Genomic DNA, 23,741 nt, shown 5'->3' with positions numbered 1-23,741 from the left:
AGGGCAACAGTTTAGCCACATGCAGCTCAACCATGAAGGCGTTCGTTTGTTCTCTCATTCATTCCCTCACTCACCAGCCAACCCACTGGCCGGGTGCAGTGCACCCCCTTCGGAAGCCTCATGCCTGGGTCTGAGGCCCCAGCTGTCTGACCTCTGGAGAGTACCTCTTCGAGACTCAGTTTTCCCATCTGGAAAGCGGGGGCGTCGGGAGGATTAAATAAGGAAACCCGGGCCGAGCTAAGAACAGCCCCGGGTAGGTCACAGGTGCTAAGCAGATATCAGCTCTGCATTTGAACGCCAGGCAGGGATTGGCCCCTGAAATACAACCCCCCAAAAGGCCCACCCCAAAGTAACCAGCCAAGACCGCAGCACCATCCAGAGAAATCCAACTCAGGGAGGAAATTTTCCCCAAGTCAGACAGCCAGCGAGACCCTGTTCCCTTCCGGAATGAGAATACCAGCAACAATTTCAGATCAGGATGGCCCACTTTAAGAATTTCTGAAGACAGCCCACCTCAAGAATCTTTTCTGAACACAAGAGCAGCGATTACCATGAGCTCCTAGAGAAACCTCACAGCTTCTGAAGCCAGGAAGCTAAGGTAACATCATGTTGCCCCCAAGCTCAACTATCCGAAGCAAAGATCTGTTCACGCTGAGATCACGTCTGTGCTGCGTTGTCACCAAACACGCAGATTCTGAGATGCATAAGCTGGTCTGAACCTCGCAGAGGCGGAGGGAGGGAGGGAGGGGGCCCCCGGCAGGCTGTGGAGTCTAAGCTTTCACAGTCAAGTCTGAGGTCCCCAGAGGGGCCGGTCGGGCCGAGGTCCTCAGAAGCGCAGCCCCCAGCAAACAGCGGCCGGGAGCCAGGGTCGGGCGCGGGCCTTCCACGGAACTTCCACCGCCCAATCCAGCAGAGCAAGGACAGGCAAACAGGAGAGGTGCCAGGGACAGGCCCAGGGCCAAGTGCACATGAAGGCCGCTACGGATCCCTCAGGAGCAGGACTTACTGTGCTGGGGAGGGGCGCGCGGCCAGCTTCTCCTTCCAGAAGCAGCCCCTGCTCCTGTCTTGCTCCCTCCCTGAAGTTCAGCAGGAGAGCAGTTTTGGGCTCGGGCACAGGCCTGGGCCAGGGCGGGGACATGGGGCTCCAGCCAAGGGCTGCCTGCCAGGGCCCAGCAGGACCTGGCGAGGGACCAGGAAGGACCGCGCTGAGCAAGGGCTGCATCCCCCTGGCCCAGCAGGCACCGAGCTGGCCCCTCGTCCCCCTAAACTCCCTCGGGAAACCTCCTGTGTTCCCGAGAAGCCAGGAGTCCCTTAACCTCACAGGGGCCCGTCCACCGGCCTTCTGTCTTTTCTGATTAGCCTGAAACCAAGAAACAAACACCAGCACAGTCAAAGCACAGAACTGGACCCAAAGAGCAGGGCACAAAGAAGGGCTACCTCCGTTAGCTCCTGCACTTTCATGCTCCTTGGGCTCCGAGTTGCCAGGAGGCCAAACAAAAAGGGAGGTGGTGGCTGGACACACGTCAGGCCATGGGGACAACAGCGGCTTTCCAGGCGACCCAAGCTGTCTGAGGCTGGATTCAATTCTCTCGCTGGACACCCTGGGCTACCAGAGGAAGGGCAGGCAGCACCGGACAGTTGAGGACCCGCCCAGGCCCAGAGCCTTGTCCCCTACTCCCTGCCGTCTACACTGGAGGCTGTTGGGTGGATTCCAGTATTAAGTGGTCAGTTGGGAAGGCGATTCACCTGGGCTCATGTTATCACTATGTCTCACACAGGGATTCTTTTATGTTTATCAGATATTCAGTTATTTCATAACGAGAATATTTCTTTGGATAGAGGACCACAGGGCAGGGCGGGGAGGCCCGGACCTCAAAACCCTGTACCCGGCTCATGGGTGGGGAGGGGGCTACGGAAGGCGTCTTGTGGAGAAGAAGAGGCCACCACACTCTCTAGAAGCTGAGGACCTTCGAGCAGGTGTGAGCTCCCCGCAGAGGAGGGGCTTCAGCCGCTGGGATGTGAGCCGGCTCCGGGGGTCCTACAGGCCCTCTGCCCCAGTGCCCAGGCCCCCCACCAAGGACGGCCCCACTGAAACCCAGGATCCAGAGGAAAAAGCAGGCCCCCTTTCTGGGAACAGCTCTGAAAAGGTGTTCTTTCTTTATAGGTGAGGCTACTTCCCACATGTAAGATGCTTACAATGGGGGGGGAGGGGCATCCATACAGGACGGTGAATGTGGAATTAAACGCTGGATGACAAGGGATCACATTCGAGAAAATGCAGACACATGCTGATCAAAATGGAAAGTGAGCCTTGGCTCTTGGGAAAAGCCACGTCGAAGTTTGGGTCCTGGTGCTTGCTGACGGGAATTAAACTCTGTTTCACCCTTCAAGAACCAAACAGATGACGTCACATCCAAACCGCCCTGCCGGTCCCCCAAATCTGTTCACGCCAGATGTACTGGCACTTCTGTCCCTGCAGAGTCTGAGGAAATATTGTGCAAACCAACACGTGAGCCTAACACGAAAGGGAGCTTGCTGTTGCTGAGAACGCGGGCGTCCGGGACTGGCACGGTCCTGGACATGGGGACCCAGCGGGGGTGCGGAAGACCTAGGGCACATCCAGATGGCAGGGGCGGCCAGGTCCTCTCCTACGTCTCTTTAGGCTTCTGCAACACGTGAAGGATGCCCAAACAGGGAATTTTAGAGGATTCACGGTGGGTGTACATTATGCAAAATCGGAACAGGGGAGTCCCTGCCCCTGGACCGAACTCAGAGAGAGGGCCACCCCTAAATCGCAGAGAGAGGGCGACGGCTGTCTGTCCGATGCAATTAAATGCGAAAGTGAGTAACCTCAGGATTCCACAAGCTAACTGCCATATCAATCCAAAAACCAGCTACCAATTCTGATCCTCTTCAGTGACAGGTGTGACAGAATGCGAAAGCAAAGTGACGGCATGTGACAAGCATCCTCGTCACTGCTGCCGTCGTATGAACAGAAACAGTTAGAGCCACACACCCCACACTTACTGGAGCCCGGAGTCCATGCTGTGTCCTCCCTGGGCCACTTCTCAGGACCTGTAGGGAACCCATACCATCCCCACTTTACCAAAAGGGAGCTGAGGACCAGGCTTGGAAAGGTGAGGCCCCTGCCCAAAGTCACCCAGCCCGTGAGAGGCAGCGCTGGAACTCAAGCTCCGGGCTCTTACTCCTCTGCGTGGGCCGCCAACCCCCCACTCCCCTAGCACTCCCAAAGCCAGGGCCAGTCCGCCCTCAGCCACAGAGGGGTTTCTCCCTCCACCAGCCCCTCAGGTCCGCAGGAGAAATGCCCACCATAGGTTCACGGGGAGGCAGCGGGCAATGGGAATGGAGCTTGTACCCACTGATGGGCAGGTCAGGGCAAAGGGAGTTCAAGGGGATAACTTGACCATGGAGCAGTCTGAGGACCTTAAGTCAAGAGCTCGTCGACTGTGATTCACTCTTGCTACTCAAGGTCGTTGTGTTCTAAAGAGTCACCACGGAGTTCCTGCTGTGGCGCAGAGGTAATGAACCCGACTAGCATCCATGAGGACACGGGTTCCATCCCTGGCCTCGCTCAGTGGGTTAAGGATCTGGTGTTGCCGTGAGCTGCAGTGTAGGTTGAAGACATGGCTCAGATCCTGCCTGGCTATGGCTGGGGTGTAGGCCAGCAGCTACAGCTCTGATTCAACTCCTAGCCTGGGAACTTCCATAGGCTGTGGGAACGGCCCTAAAAAGACAAAAAGAAAAAAAAAACCACAGATAATGAGGATCAACTGTAATGTAATCTATTAAATCTGTCGATAATACAACCTTCGATTCACTGAAGATACACCCGGAAAACGTCCTAATTCTAATGTCCCCATATAAAAAAATGTGTCACGTTAACATTATGAAAAGAATCACAATCACAGTCTAATCCAATCATGTTTGTAAGTTGATGTGATGTCCTTTCCTTCTTTCTTTTTTTTTTTTTTTTGGTCTTTTTGCCATTTCTTGGGCCACTCCCACGGCATATGGAGGTTCCCAGGCCAGGGGTCGAATCGGAGCTGTAGCTGCCAGCCTACGCCAGAGCCACAGCAACGTGGGATCCGAGCCGTGTCTGCAACCTACACCACAGCTCACGGCAACGCCAGATCCTTAACCCACTGAGCAAGGCCAGGGACTGAACCCACCACCTCATGGTTCCTAGTCGGATTCGTTAACCACCGCGCCACGACGGGAACTCCCTGATGTCCTTTCTTTATACAGAGATGCCTCTGCTCCTTGAGAAGCCAAGCCCTGGAGTCCTCCTTCCTCCCCCAAAGGCAGAGGCTGAGAGGTCAACACTGCCATGCGTCCTTCTAAAGACCTGCACATCCTCGGCCAGAACTCTGTCTCCACCTGAGGATTTGCCAAGCACTGGGAAGCTGGGCGCCTTCTCTAGACAGAGACACAGAATACTCTGAAGAAGCCAGCTCTGTGTTCAACTACACAGACAAAAGGACCACAGCATCATCTGCCCGGAAGGGCATCAGGAGGTGAGAGATTGTTCCCAGGAGGAAGGACCAGTGCGGCAGCCCAGCCCCCCGCCCCCAGAGGCAGCATCCACGCCCCGCTCCCACGGCCCCACCCTGGAAGGCACTTCTATCCAGACCAAGGCGTCCAAGCTTCCACTGGCAGCACAATCACCCGGAGACTTAAGAAAAGAGAGATCGGAGTTCCCGTCGTGGCGCAGTGGTTAACGAATCCGACCAGGAACCATGAGGTTGTGGGTTCGGTCCCTGGCCTTGCTCAGCAGGTTAACGATCTGGCGTTGCCGTGAGCTGTGGTGTAGGTTGCAGACGCGGCTCGGATCCCGAGTTGCTGTGGCTCTGGCGTAGGCCGGTGGCTACAGCTCCGATTCGACCCCTGGCCTGGGAACCTCCGTATGCCGCGGGAGCGGCCCAAAGAAATGGCAAAAAGACAAGACAAAAAAAGAAAAAGAAAAAGAAAAGAGAGATCCAACCAGGTCAGGAGTGGAACCACAGACTTTCTGTTTCTAAACATTGATGCCGTTGGTCTGAAATCACACTGGAGAGCCACCGAATGAACTCGTGGTGCGCTGCTTGGTTGGTACTAAAACCTTGTTATTACCTATGACGCTGGCCTTATTAAAGCATCTGACACTGTCACAGCCTTTACTTGAATATCCCCAAGGGCCGGGAGCTCACTGCCTCATACACATCCAAGTCCATTTTGAACTATTAATTTCCCACAGCTCTTTATTACTGAGTCTAAACCTGCATTCACTCAACGCCTGTGCCTTGGTCATGAGCAAATCAAACAAGTCAATCTCCTTGGGGAAGGAGATGAATGATCTTCCTAAGGAGAAGAGTAAGAATGCACCTGGCTATCTTGAAAGTAACTGCATGCAGAATGATTATTTTCAAAAGGCTTTGTGAAGCCAACATTGCCATTTTAGAAAACAATGTCTCACTTCTGTGCCATGTGATGAATTCAGCAGGGGTTTTTTTTTTTTTTTTTTTTTTGCTTTTTAGGGCCACACCTGCAGTATATGAACATTCCCAGGCTAAGTGGGAGTCGAATGGGAGCTACAGCTGCCAGCCTACACTACAGCCACAGCCACGCCAGATCCAAGCCTCGTCTGTGACCTACACCGCAGCTCACGGCAACACCAGATCCCTGAGCCACTGAGAAAGGCCAGGGATCAAACCTGCATCCTCATGGGCATACTAGTCAGATTCATTTCCACTGCATCACAACGGGAACTCCAGAACTCAGCAGGTTTCCAGGGGAGCATTTCATCAAGCAGATGCACTGTCTTCCCAGGTGTCAACTGGTGACTTTCAGGCCAGCCTTGGGCCATGAAGGTAAAGATAACGGTGCAGGACGGGGAGCTGGCAGTGAATCCCGACACATGGCGTGCAATTTGTAAGATGAAAAACAGCTCCTGGCCCACCCTGAGCTTCAGTCACTGGGCCACCCTAAGCTCTGAGCTGAGAGTGCATTCTGCACAAAAGCCCTGGGGGTTGGAGACAAGGGGTCTGAGGCGACACCAGCTTCCACGAATCCCCAGACAGCATCTACACCCCCACCCCCACAGCCCCTTGTGGAACTATTGTAAAGGCAGCCGCTGCCATCTCATCACTTCACCTATGAGTATTTCAGTATATGCATCTTTAGAAGAAGGGCTTAAAAACAATTACAGCAGGAGTTCCCGTCGTGGCACAGTGGAAACGAATCCACCAGGAACCATGAGGTTGCAGCTTCCATCTCTGGCCTTGCTCAGTGGGTCAGGGATATGGTGTTGCCGTGAGCTGTGGTGTAGGTCACCGAAGCGGCTGGGATCTGGTGTTGCTGCGGCTGTGGTGCAGGCTCGCAGCTGTAGCTCCAATTGGACCCCTAGCCTGGGAACCTCCATATGCCGCGGGCTCGGCCCTGAAAAGACAAAAGACAAAAAAAAAAAAACAACAAGAAGACACCAGTATCATTAGCAATCATTCCTTAATGTCAACCAACTATGTCATCATATTCGTACACAAATACGTAGTCAATGTTCAAATGTCCCGTCTTACAAGGTTTGTTTTGGTTTCGGGTTTTGGTTTTCGGCTTTTTAAGGGCTGCACCTGCAGCATATGGAAGTTCCTGGGCTAGGGGTTGAATCAGCGCTGCAGCTGCCAGCCTCCACCACAGCCACAGCAACGCAGGACTCAAGCTGCATCTGCGACCTAGACCACAGCTCACAGCAACACCGTCTCCTTAACCCACTGATCGAGGCCAGGGATCTTCATGTCATGGATACCAGTCGGGTTCTTAACCCACTGAGCCACAAAGGGAACTCCTGGTCTGGTCTGGTCTGGTTTACAGTCTGCTCGTTTGAATCAGGGTCCACACACCAAGCCTTGCCGCGTTTATTGAGTCTGTTTCTTCAGTTCCTTCACCATCCAGGCTCCTCCTTTTCTGGCCGTTTACTTGAAAACAACTGGAATTCTTTTCACCCAGTAGAACTTCCCCATTCTGAATTTCGCTGACCTTTCTGGAATTATTTTTCAGATCACTCTGTATTTCCTGTAAGCTGCGGGGGCAGGGGCGGGGGTCCTGGGCTGGGTGTGATTCTGGTTGGATTTCTGGGAGGACCCGGCAGAGGCAGCCGGTCCCTTCACGTGTGGTCCACGTGACCCCCACCAGCTTCCTTCTGAGCCCAAGGAGGTCCCCGAAGGTCACAAGCTAGAGCCAGCTGTTCTGTTATTAACCGTCTGAAACGTGGCCTATTCTAACTCGATCACTTTCTCAACACGTCCTAGCCGGAATTCCTCTCCAAAAAAAACACCTTTTTCTCTGCATCTATTTTTAATCCTGAGGTAAAGATCGTACAAGGAAGAGGGTTAAATGCTTGATTGCTTCTCTTGACCAAATTTCACAAGCTGCTTCCCTAGCATCCCATCAAAGGGTAACGAACAAAAGTTTTGTTGCTTTTTGAAATAAGTACTTTTCTTTTTTAAAAAAAATCTTTATTATAGTTGGTTTACAATGTTCTAGAAGTTTCTGCTGTACAGCAAAGTGACCCAGTTCTACCTATATAGACATTCTTTTTCTCATATTATCTTCTATCATGTTCCATCCCATGAGATTGGCTAGAGTTCCCTGTGCTGTGCAGCAGGATCTCATTGCTTATCCATTCTTTTTTTTTTTTTTTTTGTCTTTGTGCCTTTTCTAGGGCCTCTCCCATGGCATATGGAGGTTCCCGGGCTAGGGGGTCGAATCGGAGCCATAGCCACCAGCCTACACCACAGCAATGCAGAATCCGAGCCGAGGCTGCAACCTACACCACAGCTCACAGCAATGCCGGATCCTGAACCCACTGAGCAAGGCCAGGGATTGAACCCACAACCTCATGGTTCCTAGTCAGATTCGTTAACCACTGCGCCATGACGGGAACTCCTGCTTATCCATTCTAAATGGAATCGTTTGCATCTACCACCCCAAGCTCCCCGTCCATCCCACTCCCTCCCACTCCCCCTTGGCAACCACAAGTCCCTTCTCCAAGTCCAGGAGAGAGTTTGTTTCTGTTTTGGAGCTAGGTTCCTTGGTGCCACAATTTAGGTTCTACAAAGAAGTAACATCATATGGTATTTGTCTTTGTCTTTCTGACTTTAAGTACTTCTCAAAGTCTGTTGTATAAGTCAGAAAGTGATGTCCCCAAGCCACAAAGCTGATGGCTTTTATAACCCGGATCCAGGCCCACACCTGCACTCAGACGCCCCAATTCTCGGCCCCTCGCCTGCTCACCACTCAGTTCCAGAGCCAGCTCCCCACCCCCATCCCCACTGCTCCCGGGCTCCCAGGAGAGGGTCTTGGGGCCTAAGTCAAACATAGGGAGGAAGCTGACCGCACAACCCTGGGCTACAAATTGGCCATCAGGGTCACCCCACCCCACCCCACCTCACCCTGACCCCGGCTCCCTGGCAGAGACTTATATTCTGGGGAGGTGGCCGTCATGTGCTTTTTTTAACAAGTACTCTTCTCACAGGTAAGAATACACTCAAGTAATACAGGTGCTATGGCAACATCGGGCCTCTCCTTCGTCCCAATTCAGGGACGTGAAAAAAATAAGCAATCGAGTTTCCCCTTCAACAACTACAGCTAATTCCACCACCAATCACACGGGACTCGGTCTCGGAGCGTCCCTCCCACATTTAAAACCTGGGATTACAGTGGAATCGGCGCCAAACAAGAAAAGAAACAACACCTAACCGGAGTTTCCTTATCCACTGCAGACCTGCAGCCCTGGGACCTGGGGACGCTCTATCCATTCCCTGCACACATTTCCTGGGGCCCTTCCCTGGGAGAGGAGCTGTCACTCTGGACGCTGCAGGCTCTGGGGAGCTGACTGCTGTCACCCCAGGACCAGGGCGGACAGGGACCATGAGCAGCCCACAGCTGGCAAGCGAGGAATAACCAGGAGCCGACTGAATACCGACACTTACTGATGAGGACAAGCCAGGTATACAGACAGCCTGCTGTGGACGGGAGCCAGCGGGAGAGAACCCCTGTTCCACAGGCTCTAGTCACACTTCTTTACAGATCAGCATCCATCTGACAGATGGAAACGTGTCGCTGCTACCTAATTGTGCCATAAAATAGAGGAAGTATCACCCAAGTAGCTTCCTTTTCATCATCTCACACTTCCAGTCATCCAGTTTGGTGGGCCTTCTTTCTGAAATAAACCAAAACTTTTTCCTATCGTTTTCTCTTCCGGTTTCATGGAGCCGTAATTGACCCACAGCGCCGTGTACGTCAAGGGGGACCACATAGTGATCTGACTTACCCATGCTGGGTACGGATGACCACGGTAAGTTTAGTGAATATTCATCATCTCATATAGGTACAAAATTAAAGAGATAGGGAAAAAAATGTTTTCCTTGTGATGAGAACTTTTAGGATTTACTCTCTTAACTATTTTTTCCTCCTTAGGGCTACACCTGTCACATACGGAAGTTTCCAGGGTAGGGGCCAGTTGGGGCTGCAGTGGCAGGCCTACGCCACAGCCACAGCCATGAAGGATCTGCACCGCATCTGCATCCCAAGTTGCAGCTCGCGGCCAAACCAGATCCTTAACACACGGAGCGAGGCCAGGGATCGAACCCCCACCCTCACGGACACTGTGCTGGGTTCTTAACCTGCTGAGCCACAGTGGGAACTCCACTGTTAACTTTCACATGTAGCATACAGCAGTCTTAATTACAGGTGTCAGGTGGTACCTTATATGCCTGGTACCTATTTATCTTGTAACTGGAAGCTTGTACCTTTTAACTGCCTTCCTCCTACCCCCACTTCTGCTAACCACAAATTTAGTATCATGTGTTTGCCTATATGTTTTTATTTTTTTATGAACTTCTTCAAAAAATTGCAGTTGATTTACAATGTTGTGCTAATTTCTGCTGTACAGCAAAGTGATATATATATATCTCCTTTTTCTATGATCTTCCATCATGGTCTATTCCAAGAGAATGGATATAGTTCCCTGTGCTGTGCACTAGAACCTCATTGCTGAAAAAAGTCAAAACATCTGAGAGAACCCATCATGGGCCACTGGTGGGAAATGTGACCGTGACAGCACTGGCTCATGAACACGTAGCAGTCACGCTGGCCTCCTGTGACCCTCATGGCTTCTGATCACTTCCTCTGACTTTGTGAATTTAAGCGAACACACACACACACAAATACAAAGGTGTAGCTGTCAGATCCCAGGGTGGAAACCAGCCTCCGCCTGTGTAATCTGACTCCTAATGTCACCTGCGACAGAAACCACCCATTGTCTTCCCTGTCATTAAACAAAGAGAAATAAAGCCAGCTAAGTTCAGTAAACAGCCGACTCAAATTTCAGAAGCTATTCTTATTCAACCTCTCCTCCAGTAGAAAAACCACAATGGTCGGGCAAAAACAATGGGCGAGTGGTGCCAGCCGCCAGGTGAGGGCCTGCACCTGCGTCCCGAGTCAGGCACTGCCTGGACTGCCCCCCACACGTGGCCCCCGGAAGGTGGCAGCTGGGGCCCCTTTCAAGGACGGCGGCGGCTCTGAAGTGGAGGAACTTCTCAGACGCAAATTGGCCTCTCCCGCCCGAGGGTGCGGCCGTGAGGGCGGTTCATGCACGTGGACACACCGTGTCCCCACAAACCCTCCACCAGCCCTGAGAAAGCGTTTCCGCTGGGGCACGGATACAAATTGTCTCCTGCGGCCGACGGCATTGGAAAGGCAAAGATAAGATGGAAAAACAAACAACACTGGCTGCCTTGGACGTCAATAAAAAGTTGTCAGGCCACGTTCAGAGCCCCGTGTCGTGAAGAGATCCTGCAATCAAGCCACCAGCCACCAGCTGGAGGAAATCACACACACACACACACACACACACACCCACACACACACCTGCATCCCGACCACAGGCTCTTTGCCATCGGCTCTCCACCGCCTCTATGTCGACAAACGAGGGGCTGCCAGATTCAAGGTCCCAGACGTGGCGGTCAAGGTCCCTGAGCCCCACCCCGCCCCCACCACAGCAGAGAGCACGCTCCAGAACCCATCAAATTGGTTCTCTCCCCACCAGATGGCAAGAGGAGGGGCAAACCCAAAATGCAAACAGCAAAGGCTGCGCTGTCCCCTTGAACTCACCCAACAACGTGTGAGGCTTTTTCCCACTCGCTGTGTACTTTCCATGTGCCAGAGCCAAGGCTCAGAATCTCCCTATGTTACTTCATCCCAACCTGAGCACCCCTCGAGGAGGTGGGGGGCGTCCCCACTTTACAGAAGACGGCCGTGGACCCCAGAAGTGGGAGGTCTCAGTTCACGGTTACAGCCTGGGTGGGACCCCGAGCTGACTCAAGCCCCACTCACTGTTCTAGTCTTAGTCTGTGCCACATGCACGTGAGCACGCAGGTCCACCTATGGAAAGAACTAGAGGATGCGCATGACCCAGTCCCCAAGAGCCTGACCCCTCTCCCACCACTAAAGATTACCGTAGTTATCTCAACAACCAGCGAGTCATCCACTCCACAAACCAGGAGATGACATGCCATGGACGTCTCGCAGGTGTAACCCAGAGCGACAGTAAGGCATCTATTTCTAAATGCCGTGCCAACAGCCGCAGCCACATGATGCCAAGGGTTCTGAGAAGGCTGCACTTCAAAGCTTGTGTCCGACGTCCCTCTAAAAGAAGAATTCATCTGGACCTGGCCATGGGCGGGAGCATGTCCATGCAGCTGTCGTGCAGGACCTGTCCCCGGCCACAGTCAACACCTGGCATAACTTCCCACATGGCACTTTCTCCACTGATTTGCTTTTTCCCTCATTGCTGATAAGGCACAGGCCAATACTGCGGTTTCCCTCTCACGCTGACTTCCAGGAAACTGGGAGCCTTGTTTGCAGGTTTCATCAGCTCAGTTGACATTTACAGAGGGAGGTCTGCCTTCCAGATCGTTCTCTCAGTCCCACCGCCTGTCATTTCCAGTCAGTGTATCACTCAAACCTGGTGCCCACCTTTTTTTTTTTTTTTCTTTTCAGGGCTGTACCTGCAGCATATGAAGGTTCCCAGGCTAGGGGTAGAATCAGAGCTGCAGCTGCCAGCCTACATCACAGCCACAGCAACACCGGATCCAAGCTGCATCTGTGACCTACGCTGCAGTCTGCGGCAACACCAGACCCTTAACCCACTGACTGAGACCAGGGGTCAAACCCAAATCCTCAGAGACTGCATCGGATTCTTAACCCACTGAGCCACGATGGGAACGTCCATGGCCACATTTTAAGCCACGGCAATAAACAGGAAGAGGATGTGCTACCAGAAAAGGCCCAGAAAGATGAGCAGCAAGGCCAACAGCCAAGGGGTCAGGGCAGGAGGGCCACATGAAGTTTCCTGGCTGCTGGGTCCCAAACACTTCAGGTGGTCACAAGGGAACCTCCGCCCGGCAGAGCATGACGTCATGAGGTGCAGGGGTCACGGGAGGTCACCAGGTCCTGTGGGCACAGCCTGGCACCAACCTCTCCTCTCCAACCAGGGCAGTGAAGGACGCTTCCAAATAGTCATGCCCCAGACCAGAGCTGCCCCAGGAACTCAGGCAGCCCTGGTGGCTCAGAGTTAGCCCGAGCTGAGCGCCAGCTCTCCTGCAGCCTCCAGGAAGGGCTCCCTGCACTCAGCACAGCAGGCGAATGCCATGCAGAGAAGGGTCCTGGGCACAGAAGAGGGCAGCTGGGTCAGAGGGCCTGACACCAAGGGCCACCGTCGCAGCTTCAGCTGGACAAGGAAGCGGGCTCCTGCTCCCAAACCCAGGAGGCCTGAATCCCCGCCACCACCAGGAACACAGGATGAAGCTGGGGGAAAGGGGGCAGGGGGCAGGTGCCCATGGACCCTGCAGATGTCAGCTCAAGTGGCGCTGGGATCAGGGGCGGGGTGGCCTAGTGAAAGGGCACCTGAAATCCAAACCTCTGGCCATCGCCCCATTCGTGAGCAAGGCCACTGTGGCCCATCGCACAGAGACGTGGTGAGAGGGAAATACCGAGCTGGGGTCTGAACCCGTCGCACTGCATCCCCATGAGTTTCTTCTCAGAACATGAGGGGTGGCTCTGCAGGTTAAGAATCCGACAAGCATCCATGAAGATGCCGGTTCAATCCCTGGCCTCACTCCATAAACAGAATGAGGATATGCTACCAGAAAAGGCCCAGAAAAATGAGTAGCAAAGCCAACAGCCAAGGGGTCAGGGCAGCAGGGTCACATGAAGTTTCCTTGGCCGAAGGATCCGGCATTGCTGAGAGCTGTGGTATAGGTCACAGATGTGGCTTGGATTCGGTGTTGCTGTGGCTGTGGCGTAGGCCTCAGCTGCAGTTCCCATTCCCTAGCCTGGGAACCTCCATGTGCCGCAGGTGCAGCCCTCAAAAAAAAAAAAAAAAAAAGAGGGGTTTTTCCCTGCATAGTTATCCTTGATTCTACAACACGCAGTGTCAAAAAATAGGAAAGCAATGCCAACTGACCTGTTTCATCTCTAGAAGCCAGCAGCAGCAAAAGAAGCCGAGACTGGGAGTTCCCATTGTGGCTCGGTGGGTTAAGAACCAGACATAGTGTCCTTGAGGATGTGGGGGTCAATCCCTGGCCTTGCAGCTCTGATTGATCCCTAGCCTGGGAACTTCCTTTTGCCACGGGCGCAGCTGTAAAAAGAAAAAAAGAAAAAGAGCCCATAAAGCTTTAACAAAAGAAAAGAAAAGAAAAAAAAAAAAGAAGAAGCCAAGAGTGGAGGCTATGGCCACTCCGGGTCTGGGGCCCTGGGAAGTGACTTCACTTTTCTCAGCCCCTCATCCTTCCTGTCTCAGGTGGGTGAGCCCAGGTGACTTTCCGGGCAAATGTATCTAAGACAGAGCAGGTACTCAGTGAATGGAACAAAGAAAGAAACAGGACCAGGATCTCAGGCGGCCTGGTCAGGACCCACACAGGCCTGGTGGTTCCCAAGGTGACATCCAAAATGTTGCTATTATCTGGAGGTACCTCCATGCCAATCCAAAATAGCCGGCCCATGGTACGAGAAGGTTCTTGACCAATGTAGGGCCAGGAGAGAAAAGGCAATTTCTGTGCTTTCTGCCCCGAGAAGTGATACTGAGTAGGTGAAAGCCCTGCACCGAATCTCCAGTGGACTGAGAGGTCCACGTATACCACCCCACCCCCCAAAGCCAGGGGGAGGGGCCCGGGCCCGGCTGGGCTGCCCACACCCATCCTACCGTGTATTCTTCCTAAAACTCCTGAGGCAGCACTCTGGAGTTTTAGGAAGAAAGCCACTTGCAAGGCACAGAGCTGAGCCCCTTGGAGGGTGTGCGCTACTCGGGAAGAACCAGCCCTGGGGCTACAGGCTGCCAGGCTCTCAGCCATCAGAGGCACCAGAAGCAGGAAGGTGGGTGAAATCCCCACCAGGTGTGTGGCAAAGCCGGGGCCAAGGGCACGGGGCCGTGTCCAGTTGGGGAAGCACAGAGGACACACCTAGCAGATATCCTGGGGGAAGCTCCGGGCACACCTGTTTCCTCCCCTCCCAGGTGAGGCTGGGAAAGGCACGCACGCCCCCGCAGTGAGTCACTTCCAGTTTGCACGAAGAGAAGAGAGCGGTCGGCATCCTGTTGTCCGGGAAGCGCACTGAGCCAGGTGTCCCGCGGCCGCTCTGAAGTCATTGACACCAGGCTTAACCCCCTCATCTCCAGGGAGGGGGAGCAGGCAGCAAAGAAAACACCCAGAAGCACCTTGACACTCACAGGATGTTGCCATCGACAAAGCAGGCAACGATTAATATTTGCCAAAAGAAAGTGTTATCCCTGCGTTTGCCTTCAATCGGATAGAAAGATGGCACCTGTCTGAGCTTCCTGTTCCAAAGCCACTGCGTTCTGCCAGCCACCCCGAACTCTGCCCAGGACTTTATCACTAAGGAAACGGGCGGCATCTTTGTGTCCCAGCAGGGGGACATGGGCTGAGGGAAATGAATCCCTGAAGGCAACACTGATCTGAAAGAAGCCTCTTCCAAAGGAGTGCGGGATTCGCATGTCTTAAGAAAAGCCTGCGAATGCCTAGTGGAAGGGTCCCTGCTGAGCTCTGTGGATAAAAGCTATAGCTCAGAGCGGATCCTAAAGGGGCTGGGAGACTCCCCAAGGGGACACCGTAGGAACAACGCCAAGGAAATGCAGGACTTACCTGCTCCAGGTGGGCTTTCGCACAGCGGGGACTCACGACCTGAGGGGTGAAAAAAACAGATCAGCAGATGGGTTCTCTCAGGAAAAACATGCCGCATCACCATCAGGCGAGGCCCCCAAGCCCGACACTGTCTCTGACTGCATTCACAAAGTTTCAGCATCTCAAGACAAAAAAGACATGGCGTTACCAGAGTCCAGGTTTTATTTGCTTTTATAAAGTCTGGATCCTTTTCAGAGAATGTCATGAAAACCAGGGGGCCTCCCCCCAAGAGAAATGCCCAGGGCTCCCAAATACAGGACTTCATCTTTAATTTGGAAGACCTAGTGGACTCCTAGGCTAGGATGTTCTGAGCTAGCACAAGCGCCTCCTCACCAGGTAGCACGGGGAGCAGGGGCCAGGAGAGAGAGAGAGTGGGCACTCCGCCTGGGAGCACCCAGCTGCCCCGACACCTCACAAGCCCACTCAGGGCTGGCACTCTCTATACAGCAGATCAACTTTTCCAGAGCTCGTGCCACAACTGGAACAGAAGTCAGAGTCTGACTGTGTCAATGCCCTGTGGACGCTTCACTCTAGGCTGGAGCTGAGTGCATGAGACGGTGATGGAGTCCCTTGACTCCCCCGTGGTGGGCCCCTGCAGATGTGGGTGCACTAAGACAGACACACACGGCAGCCAGAGTGACGGGGCCATAGCTGCGACCCGGAGAAAGAACACAGTTGCAGGCGCCTGGGACGACAGACCCAACGAAGATAAAGATTCCAGCTCTGGAGTCTGTCCTGTATGGGACTTCTGCTCCACCACTCACTGGCCACGCAACCCCGGGCTCTCATCACTCTGGACCTCAGTTTCCTCATCTGAGCACTGCAGGTAGTGAGAGCTTGTGGGGCTCACAACAGGCGCCTTCACTGAGCCTCAGTCGGGAACAGGGCACCCTCCCGGAGCAGAAAGGGCTGTGGGCAGGTGAGAGGATCAGACTTGCTTCCTGCGGTTCTGGAAAGCCAGGATCCTGCACCTGCAGGTGGGATTCACCCCCCCATGGGCTGCCTCCTGGCTCTCCTCCCCCCAGACCCCTGATGTCCCCATCCATCCTTCAAGAGTTTTCTAAAAACGTACAACGGCAAGAGAAATCCCAGGGATCTGACGCACTGTCCTTGTGGGTTGGAGTGGGCGGCAGTGTGACCTTGGCTCTTGCCATAGCAACTATTTATAGTTCTCGCGCTTATCTTAACAAAGTTCCTCAAGGAATATGATACACAGTCATTCATCTGTCTGAGACATATTAGTACTCCACCAGGATTCTGACTCATGCTCTCGTCTGGAGCAGGGGCCCTTCTCTCCTGACACCCCCTTCCTCCCCTCTACCCAGCGGCCCCCTTCCCACACCCTTAGCAGCCCCTCTCACTGTCCAGAACTGCTGAGCTAAGAGTTGCTTTACTCTACACTGAAAATCCCTGGGAAGGAGGAACCTTCTTTGAACATATAGGGAGCTACGTGCAGAGGCTTACAGGATGGTGCTGGCAGTCCGACAGGAAGTCCCCATGCTCAAAGTGATTAATTTCATCCCGTGCACGGTCCTTGCTTGGTGCAGGCTCGTGTCCTAGTGCTCCACTAGATGTCTGACACGCTGCTGGGACGTGTGCAAGCCACTGAAGCTCCTACCTTTGAAAAATCATTATTCCACGTGATACTATTCAGCAATAAAAAGAAATAAGCTATCAAGCCATGAAAAGATATGGAAGAACCTTAAATGCATATCACTGAATGAAAGACGCCAATCTGAAAAGGCTACACATACTGTAAAGATTCCAGCTTTGCGACATTCTGGGAAAGGCAAAGCTATGGGGACCGTACAAAGATTTGTGGGTGCCAGGGGTTGGGGGATGGATGAACAGGTGGGGCACAGAGAATTTTTAGGGCAGGAAAACTGTTCGCTGTGCTACTATAATGAGAGATACACATCGTTGTACATGTGTTCCAGCCCTAGAATGTATAACACCATGTAAATGACGGAGTTTGGTCAGTAATGTCACACGCACCACACCAACACAAGGTAACAATGGGGGACAGACACGGCAGGAAAGTGAGCATAGGTTAACTCTGTACTACCCAACTTTTCTGCAAATCTAAAACTGGCCCAAAAAGTAAAGCATATTAATTACTTTTAATTCACTGTCTGGAAGATGTGTCTGTCAAGAGAATGAAGGCAAAAGCCCTGTGCATTATCAGAAACTTGACGCTGTTTTGTTTGTTTGTTTTCTTTTTATGGCCGCACCTGCAGCATATAGAAGATCCCAGGCTAGGGGTGGAATTGGAGCTGCAGCTGCCGGCCAACGCCACAGCCACAGAAACGCAGGATCCGAGCCGAGTCTGGAACCTAAACCACAGCTCACGGCAACACTGGATCTTTAATCCACTGATCAAGGGATCAAACCTGCATCCTCACGGATACTAGTCGGGTTCGTTACCACTGAGCTACAAGGGAAACTCCCAGAACTTGAGTTTTAAAAACAGCAGCCACTAAGTAGACAGTGCTGAGGCCACCCGGGGACTAGTGATACCATCACCCAGTCTGGCCCCAGAGTGTCCTCCAGAAAAGAGGAGAGGGCTCCCTGCTCTGCGGGCCCCCAAATCCCACCTTCCCTGGCTGTACCGCAAGCCCCATCTACTGCTGATGTCACAACAAGCTATGCAGTCTGCACCCCGATCGTGTCATTTGTATTGTGCATCCTCTCCTGCCAGGCACTCACTGTCACTGTCCTTTTTGGACACATCAGTTAACAAAACAGACAAGCCCTCCGGGAGGAGCCATTCTCGAACACCAACTGCATAAACGTCACGAGAAAGGGAGCCGGGCGTGGGGTGAGGTGAGCGGGATCCTGGGGTCAGGGCAGCAAATGGCAAACATCAATTCTGCATTTCCAGGACCGCATCCCTGCCAGAAATGAACCTCTCGACCAGACAATCGACGACAAGCCCTACTGTCTGTCTTTACATGCCCTGGGGTGAAAAGCAGACAGCCAATGTCTGAGGAAGGACCTCGCGTTAGAAGGGATTTGCACATGGAAATGCACAAGAAGAACCAACTCCGAGAAGAGGGGTGGTCTGGGGGGCGGGAGAGAAGCCACGTGTCTGTGCAGAGAAAAGCAAAGTTTCCATCAAGAACTACAAACACCCAGCTTCGTAAAGCCCATCAGCAAGGGGACACACGGACTCCTCTTCCTTCAGTGTGACATTCCAGCATGGAAATGACGTGAGGACAGATGCGATTTGCACATCACGTTAGAGAAAGGCAGGGAGCACGGTCTGGCAGAGCATGGAGCAATCGGTGGTCCGGACGCTCTCATGTGGACCACCCTGCAGGGCATCAGCGATGTGAGTGGCAGGCAGTTGGCGCCTTGGTTGCATTTCCTGGAGCCTCGGGTGTCCCCCCGCCCTGGCTCTGCAGCCTGACCGGAGACAGACGTGCACGGCTTCTCTGGACAGGCTGCGTCCAGTGCTGGAGTCCACACAGCTGCAGCCTCTCCACCTGCCCCTGACCTTCAGGCGCTGCCTGCGTGTCTCTCCAGAGCAGCACATCCTCAGAATGGAGCCACCAGGGGACCATGCCGAGGGCGGCCACCCCAGGTTCAGGTGGGCTGTCATGGCGTCGCTCACCTGCTTTCGGTCCCCGTCTCCAGGGCAACCTCTGATCACACGCCTCTCGGGGCTGGCTGGGTCTCTGCTGCTGTCATTTGACAAAAGGAAATACCGTGACACTGGGTCATTTCTGGGGAGCCTCAGCCATGCTCAGCATAGAAGGAGCAGAGGCTTCTTGAGCAGTCGGCCTCTGCGGGGCCCGTCTCATGTCACTGATGGAGCTGAAAGCAGAGCGGGCAGCCAGGACGCACCCTGGGACTGCAGGAGGGTCCCGACGCTGCTCTGCTCCCCAACACTGTCCTGCCTGTGTGCCTCCCACTGACCCCCGAGGGCATGGCCAGTGCGCCGGGGGGCGGGGGGGTCCGAGCAGTGCCTTCCTCGCCAAGCCCCCTTCCTCTTTTGGAGGTGGCCCGATCAAGTGGCAGCAGGAAGATAACAGTCACAACAAGGCCAGGGCACCTGCAGGTCCTTCTCACCGGCTGCACAGCCCAGGAAGCTGCTGAGCATCCGGTCAGGGCGCTGAGTCCCAAGGAGGCTGGGCCACATGGGCGGATCCTTACAGGGTGGGGACGCGATCCCTGGGTCCAAATTCCTGGGTCCACATTCCTCTTGTGATACGAATGGCTCCCCTTTCTCGCCAGAAGAAGCCTGGGAGTCAGGGTGACAGAGGGTGTGGGAGGGACAAGGCAGGAGGCAGGGCCAGCACTCCTTGACTAAGGAAGCCCCGGCGAGGCCCCAGAGGCCTGCAGTGAATGGCCAGGTGGCGGCTCCATGTGGGGCTGAGCCACCGTTACCAAGGACGACCATAAACAAACAGGGCTGGCCCGCCACACCTGGCTAGTGGCGCCTGCTGCCCGCTGGTATCAGCAACCTGTCCCAAAGCCGGCAGGTGAGCAGGTGAGGGAGATGGGGTGGGGGTGGAGAAGGGAGGCCCTGCACAGTGACTGTGACCCTGGGGGGGTGGGAGTGCGGGCGAGTGTGAGTGTGTGAGGGTGTATGAGGGTGAAGGTGAGCATGGGGAGTGAAGGAAGGTGTGAGAGAGCGTGAGTGTGAAAGTGTGTGAATGAGTGTATGGGGGTGAATGACAGCATGAGATTAAGTGTGTCAGTGTGTCTGCATCTAAGTGTGCAAGGCAGGGGGGTTGTTTGCCTTTTTTTTTTTTTTTTTTTGGTTGTGCCCACATCATGCAGATATGCCTGGGCCAGGGATGGAACCCATGCCACAGCAGTGACAATACCAGATCCTCTTAGCTGCTAGGCCACCAGAGAACTCCATGCATGTGTTTGAAGCACTTGCACGAGCACATGTGCACACACATGCACACACACCCAGCCCTGCACTTCACTTCCCAGGGGGAACCAGGGCTGTGGTTCCCCAGGGCTGACTCCGGCTCTGAGAGACCCTTTCTCCAGGAGGAGTGACAGGCACCTCGGCTGATTCTGGAGGTCAATGCTAGAGGGAGACTAAAGGTCAGATTGACACGTGCCTTAGAGAGGTTTGTCTTCCTTCTCATCAGTGCCAAGAAACAAGGCATTCGGCTTTGTTGTCAATGGTTCTTATTAAATTTTACCTTGGACAAAGCTTGACATCTTCCCACCAGCATCCCCAAAAGCGCACATGCGTCACTGGCACCCTGCGTGTCACCGTGGGCTCAGAGAAGAGGTAAATCAGAGGACAACTTCTTCTCAACTGCCAGGAATCCCAAGTGCGCTGAGTCTCCTGGCGGAGCTTCACAGATGCCCGCGGACCTCAGTGCCCTGGAGCGCACGGCACGTACCTCCCGTTTGGCTGCGAGAGCCCCCAGCTTGGTCTCTCCTCCTGCCATTTTTTCCCATTTGTTTCCCAGGTAACTCCACCCACAGGTGAGCCCCCAGCTGGGCATCCAGCTGGCCTGAGCAGATCCAACTCACACCAGGACCTTGGAAGGATGGGTCACCGCAACAGCAACAGCCAACAAGTCTCAAAATGCACTAAATAGCGACACACAGGCACCAAAAGTAACTCCATCTGCCATCACGTTGGTACAAAATGGGCAAACCTGGCAGGTGAGCCAACTGGCCTGGCAGCAGGTTTGAAGGCAGTCAGCAGAGTTATACCAAGTAAAAAAGCACACAGAGCATCATTAAATAAAACCACTTCAGCACCGTAATTTGAATTCTAACAGAGGATGTGCAAATTTGGGAGTAACGTTTCACTTTGTTTTATCTTTGCAATTCTTCTTTTTGAGGGGGCCGGTGCTGTGCCTGCGGCATGTGGAAATTCCAGGGCTAGGGATCAAACCCCCACACCACAGCAGTGACCCGGGCCACTGCAGTGACAACGCCGGACACCTAACTCACAAGTGCAAAGGTGATTATGAAGGAAACGCACGATGAGATCGAGACCAGCGCACTTTCCCACGTCAGCCTGTTGAGTCCCAGGCCGCCGTCTCCATCTCATGGGCCGAACCAGGAGCTGGAGAGATGGATGCGGATCTGCCGGCCACAGGGACCTCACCGGAACGGGGGGCGACCCCTCCCTCATCTCTGCACAGAGCAGCACTCGAGCAGAAGGAGGCTTTCCCCAAGGAGCAGAATCTTTCTTATCGCCTTGATCTTTCATTATTTTATAGCTTTACTTCTGGCACTGTACATTACTGATCAGAAAAGCAATAAGGCGTTTTCAGCATCCATCACAGATACTTGAGAAAAAAGTCCAATTATTTCTATTAGCATTACTAGCATTTATTATAAATGGGGGGTGGGTGGGTAGAATAATGAAAAGAGGAAAGCCCGCTCTCCCCCAGTGCTTATATTCTAAGAGGGGCACGTCTGCTAAAATGCCATCTCTTGGGCAGCTCGGGCCGCCGTAACCAACACCACGGCCTGGACAGCTTCAACAGCCCTACCTCTCACCGTCCTGGAGGCTGGAGGTCGGAGACGGAGTGTCAGCCAGGGCTGGCTTCTCCTGAGCCCTCTCTCCTTGATGTGCAGAGAGGAGAGGTCCCTCTGGGTGTCTATCTCCTGATCTTTTCTTGTAAGGACACCAGGCATATGGGGTTACGGCGCCATCCGTATGACCTCATGTTACCTCCAGCCTCTCTTTAAAGACCCTATTTCCGGAGTTCCCGTCGTGGCGCAGTGGTTAACGAATCTGACTAGGAATCATGAGGTTGTGGGTTCGGTCCCTGCCCTTGCTCAGTGGGTTAAGGATCCGGTGTTGCCGTGAGCTGTGGTGTAGGTTGCAGACACGGCTCGAATCCCACGTTGCTGTGGCTCTGGTGTAGGCCACAGCTCCGATTCGACCCCTAGCCTGGGAACCTCCACATGCCGCGGGAGCGGCCCAAGAAATGGCAAAAAGACAAAAAAAAAAAAAAAGACCCTATTTCCAAATCAGCACACATTCTGAGGTCCTGGGGGACGATGCTCCTCCCTATGCATATGGGGAAGAGGGCACTTCAGCCTGGCACTGACCATCGGAGGCCTGCTCGGGCCAGTGCGGAACAAAGACCAACACAGGACGTCCTCCCAAGGCGGGCGGGGGCAGGGTCCTCCAAGCAGGGCCCCGGGGCTGGGCCGTGGGCCGTGGCCAGTCATTCCTCTGGGCTGGAGAGGCTCCAGCCCAACATTCAGCATCACCCTCCAGAGAATGACAGAAGCCACGAGAAGGGACGGCTGCCCCAAATGCCGACCTTCGAGACTTTGTTAATATATTTGCTTCCTTCAAGAGCTTCTCCTTGACTTTATCAGGCATGACCCTGGACTCCCTAATGAGGTTCACATTCCTCGGGAAGCTGTTCTCCCACTGAGCGTTAAAGCCCCGTGTAGCCTGTCTAATCCCCATGAGAACACGCTGCCCTACAAACGCGGTGAAGCCTTCCGAGGAGCGGAAGAGAGAGCAGGAAAGTCACTGGAATCATTTCAATCTAGTTTCCCGTAAAGTTAACCATCAGCCAGCAAAGAGCGTGCCCTCTGGGGCGGGCCCTTACCAGATTCCTGGGTCTTATCTTTTTGAAAATCGAGGGGAAAAAAAAAAAAAAAGATGACATCCCATGACTGATAAGATGCTAATGGCTTTTGCTACAGAACCGGAAGGAAAAAACTCATCAATCCAAGCGAATGGCAGAAATATTTTAAAAATGAGGCTTCAGAAATCTTTCAGAAACTGTCTTATTTTTCTGATCATTTACAACACCAAGGATCATGGCTTAACCAAAACGACTGGATCCAGTGCCATGAGAAGAAACCAGGGCTCCAGTTCAGAAGCATTCCTCACCGGCCATGTCAGGATCGGGCTGGAAAGGCATCACAAGGGATTGGTAATTAAGAATAATCAACAGACCCGCGTTGGCAAAGAGTTTCTATTTCAATTAATTACAGGGGAGCACCGGTTACTGCGACTGTAATGCCTGCACCCTGTTTCCACTGCAGCTGGATCCTCAAAAGTGGGGGCATCACGTGGGTCTTGAGGTGATTCTGTCACACCCCCTCGAGGAGGGAACAAAGACCAAGGGCAGGGAGGTGAGCAAGGGCTACTACGCCCGGAGACGCAGAAACTCCATGCGTGGCGAGGGGCACCTTCCTTCCCTGTGTCCCCACAGACACGGGGAGTGGAGGAAGGCAGCTCTCAATTGGCACCTTAAAGAGCACAGAGTGGGAGTTCCTGCTGTGGCTCAAGGGGATAAGAACCCGACACCGTGCGGATGCAGGTTCCATCCCTGGCCTCGCTCCGTGAGGTAAGGATCGGGCGTTGCCCTAAGCCGAGGCATAGGTCCCAGAAGCAGCTCAGAGTCAGTGCTGCCGTGGCTGTGGTGCAGGCTGGCACCTGCAGCTCTGATGTGACCCCTAGCCTGGGAACGTCCATATGCCCCAGGTGCAGCCATAAAAGGAAGAGAAAAAAGAGCATCAGGTGTACCA

The 23,741-nt window shown here is 53.7% G+C and overlaps 1 protein-coding gene across 5 annotated transcripts in view; it reads right to left on the bottom strand.

The window, feature by feature from the left end:
* TNS3 (tensin 3) overlaps positions 1-23,741 on the bottom strand; it is a 229,719-nt gene that overhangs the window by 136,623 nt on the left and 69,355 nt on the right. For 4 of the 5 annotated variants that reach the window (XM_047763136.1, XM_047763141.1, XM_047763140.1 and 1 more), the window contains one exon: positions 15,213-15,251. Coding sequence is in view for 1 of the 5 variants with exons in the window: in XM_047763134.1 (XP_047619090.1) it covers positions 15,213-15,251 (39 nt within the window). In the remaining 4 variants the exon portion in view is untranslated. Of the gene's footprint in view, positions 1-1,006; positions 1,117-15,212; positions 15,252-23,741 lie in introns of those variants that run through there. The other variant, XM_047763133.1, reaches the window with a different exon arrangement.

Source organism: Phacochoerus africanus, chromosome 16, assembly GCF_016906955.1.
Source record: "Phacochoerus africanus isolate WHEZ1 chromosome 16, ROS_Pafr_v1, whole genome shotgun sequence".
NCBI classification, from domain to species: domain Eukaryota; kingdom Metazoa; phylum Chordata; class Mammalia; order Artiodactyla; family Suidae; genus Phacochoerus; species Phacochoerus africanus.
The sequence above is the reverse complement of the archived record's forward strand: the minus strand, read 5'-3'. Positions and strand labels throughout refer to the sequence as shown.